The sequence below is a fragment of the Galeopterus variegatus genome, unplaced genomic scaffold (assembly GCF_000696425.1).
Source record: "Galeopterus variegatus unplaced genomic scaffold, G_variegatus-3.0.2 Scaffold6016, whole genome shotgun sequence".
Taxonomy (NCBI): domain Eukaryota; kingdom Metazoa; phylum Chordata; class Mammalia; order Dermoptera; family Cynocephalidae; genus Galeopterus; species Galeopterus variegatus.
In genome coordinates this window covers 125,068-126,337 of record NW_007732127.1, presented here as the reverse complement: position 1 = coordinate 126,337, position 1,270 = coordinate 125,068, and the positions used below count along the sequence as shown (strand labels likewise).

At 43.1% G+C, this 1,270-nt stretch overlaps 1 protein-coding gene across 2 annotated transcripts in view; it reads right to left on the bottom strand.

The window, feature by feature from the left end:
* The window catches only part of LOC103605721 (secernin-1-like), a 26,410-nt gene that overhangs the window by 11,431 nt on the left and 13,709 nt on the right, over window positions 1–1,270 (bottom strand). The window contains exon 1 of one of the 2 annotated variants that reach the window (XM_008590349.1): window positions 587–878. The exons of the other annotated variant lie outside the window; for it this stretch is intronic. Coding sequence (XP_008588571.1) covers window positions 587–631 — 45 coding nt within the window. The 5' untranslated portion in view covers window positions 632–878. Of the gene's footprint in view, window positions 1–586; window positions 879–1,270 lie in introns of those variants that run through there. 2 annotated transcript variants of the gene reach the window in all.

Sequence of the window (1,270 nt, the reverse complement as noted above, 5' to 3'; positions counted from 1 at the left end):
AAAAAAATGATTCTTGTAGAGCAAATAGCTGGCCAAAGCAGTAATCAAATTATGATCCTCTGTGCTTTGCTAAAGAGAACTGAAGTTTATGTCTTAAAATTACACACTTCCATGCAAAAAAAAAATAGTCCAGGCGTTGCCCAACACGTTCCAAAACCCCTGTCCTCACTGAGCACCACTGACAAATTTTGTCTTAAAAAGAATGAATAAATAGGGAAGGAATCACAGTTTCTTAAGCATAGATTTATCATAAGGTTTTCTTTAAAAGGCAGGGAAAAAAGTAAAAATAGGAAATGTTTTTTATTTCTTTGTCCTCAAATTTACTTTTACAGGTTTCCATTTTACCAATTGTGTTGCAGGAGCCCCAGATCTGAGAGGGCACTCACGTAGTGTTTGCCTATTCCAAAGAGCTCACTGGGGCCAAGAGGTAGAGACTTCGGTCTATCAGACTTACAGGAGTTGCTGGTGGCAGCTGGCCAGCTGGAAATCCTTGCCACCATGGGGTACATACAACAGTTATACAGTGAACAGATAAAAGCAGAAGTGTAGATTATTTACAAGCTTATGTGCCCCTCACCCAACTCACATGACCCAAAGCGGAGATCAGGCTGTGTAGATAAGTCAATCCCATCGCTACCCTCCTGGCGCCACAGCACTTTCACACCAGCGTGCCAATTTACTTACGGTCCCTTCTTCCTCCAGTCTTCCGTTTGTCTTCAAGACGTCATTTATCTTATAGGAGACGTGCCTTTCCTTAGGTACTATCTTGGCCAGGGGTAGTTTCCCAGGGGGGAGGAGGAACTCTGGTAAGCACAGGGAAGGGGAATAATAGGTCTATGTCCAGCATTTACCCCACACCAATTATTTATAGAGTACCAATGACACTCAAAGCATTTTTTGCTAAGTGCTGCTGGCAATAAATCAGTGAGGATGCGCAGTCCTTTTGGTTGGGAGGGAAGGAGAAGGAATGCACACAAATTGCTATAACCACCAGGCCGACTGCAGTATGTGTCACTGAAGCCTGTCTACTCTATACACACACGGCATCCTGCACCCCTTCCCACCTTGCCCTTCTGATCAACCCTATCCTGCTCTGATTTTTCTTTTTCCCTTTCTATTCCATTTGCCCCCTTCTAAAATACTAAAGAATTGACTCATTTATTACATGTACTGTTTATGTATGCTATCTCCCCAGCCAGAATGTAAGCTCCATGAGGAAGGGACATATCTTTGTTGTTTAGGTCATGGACACATCCCAAGTCTGGTACAT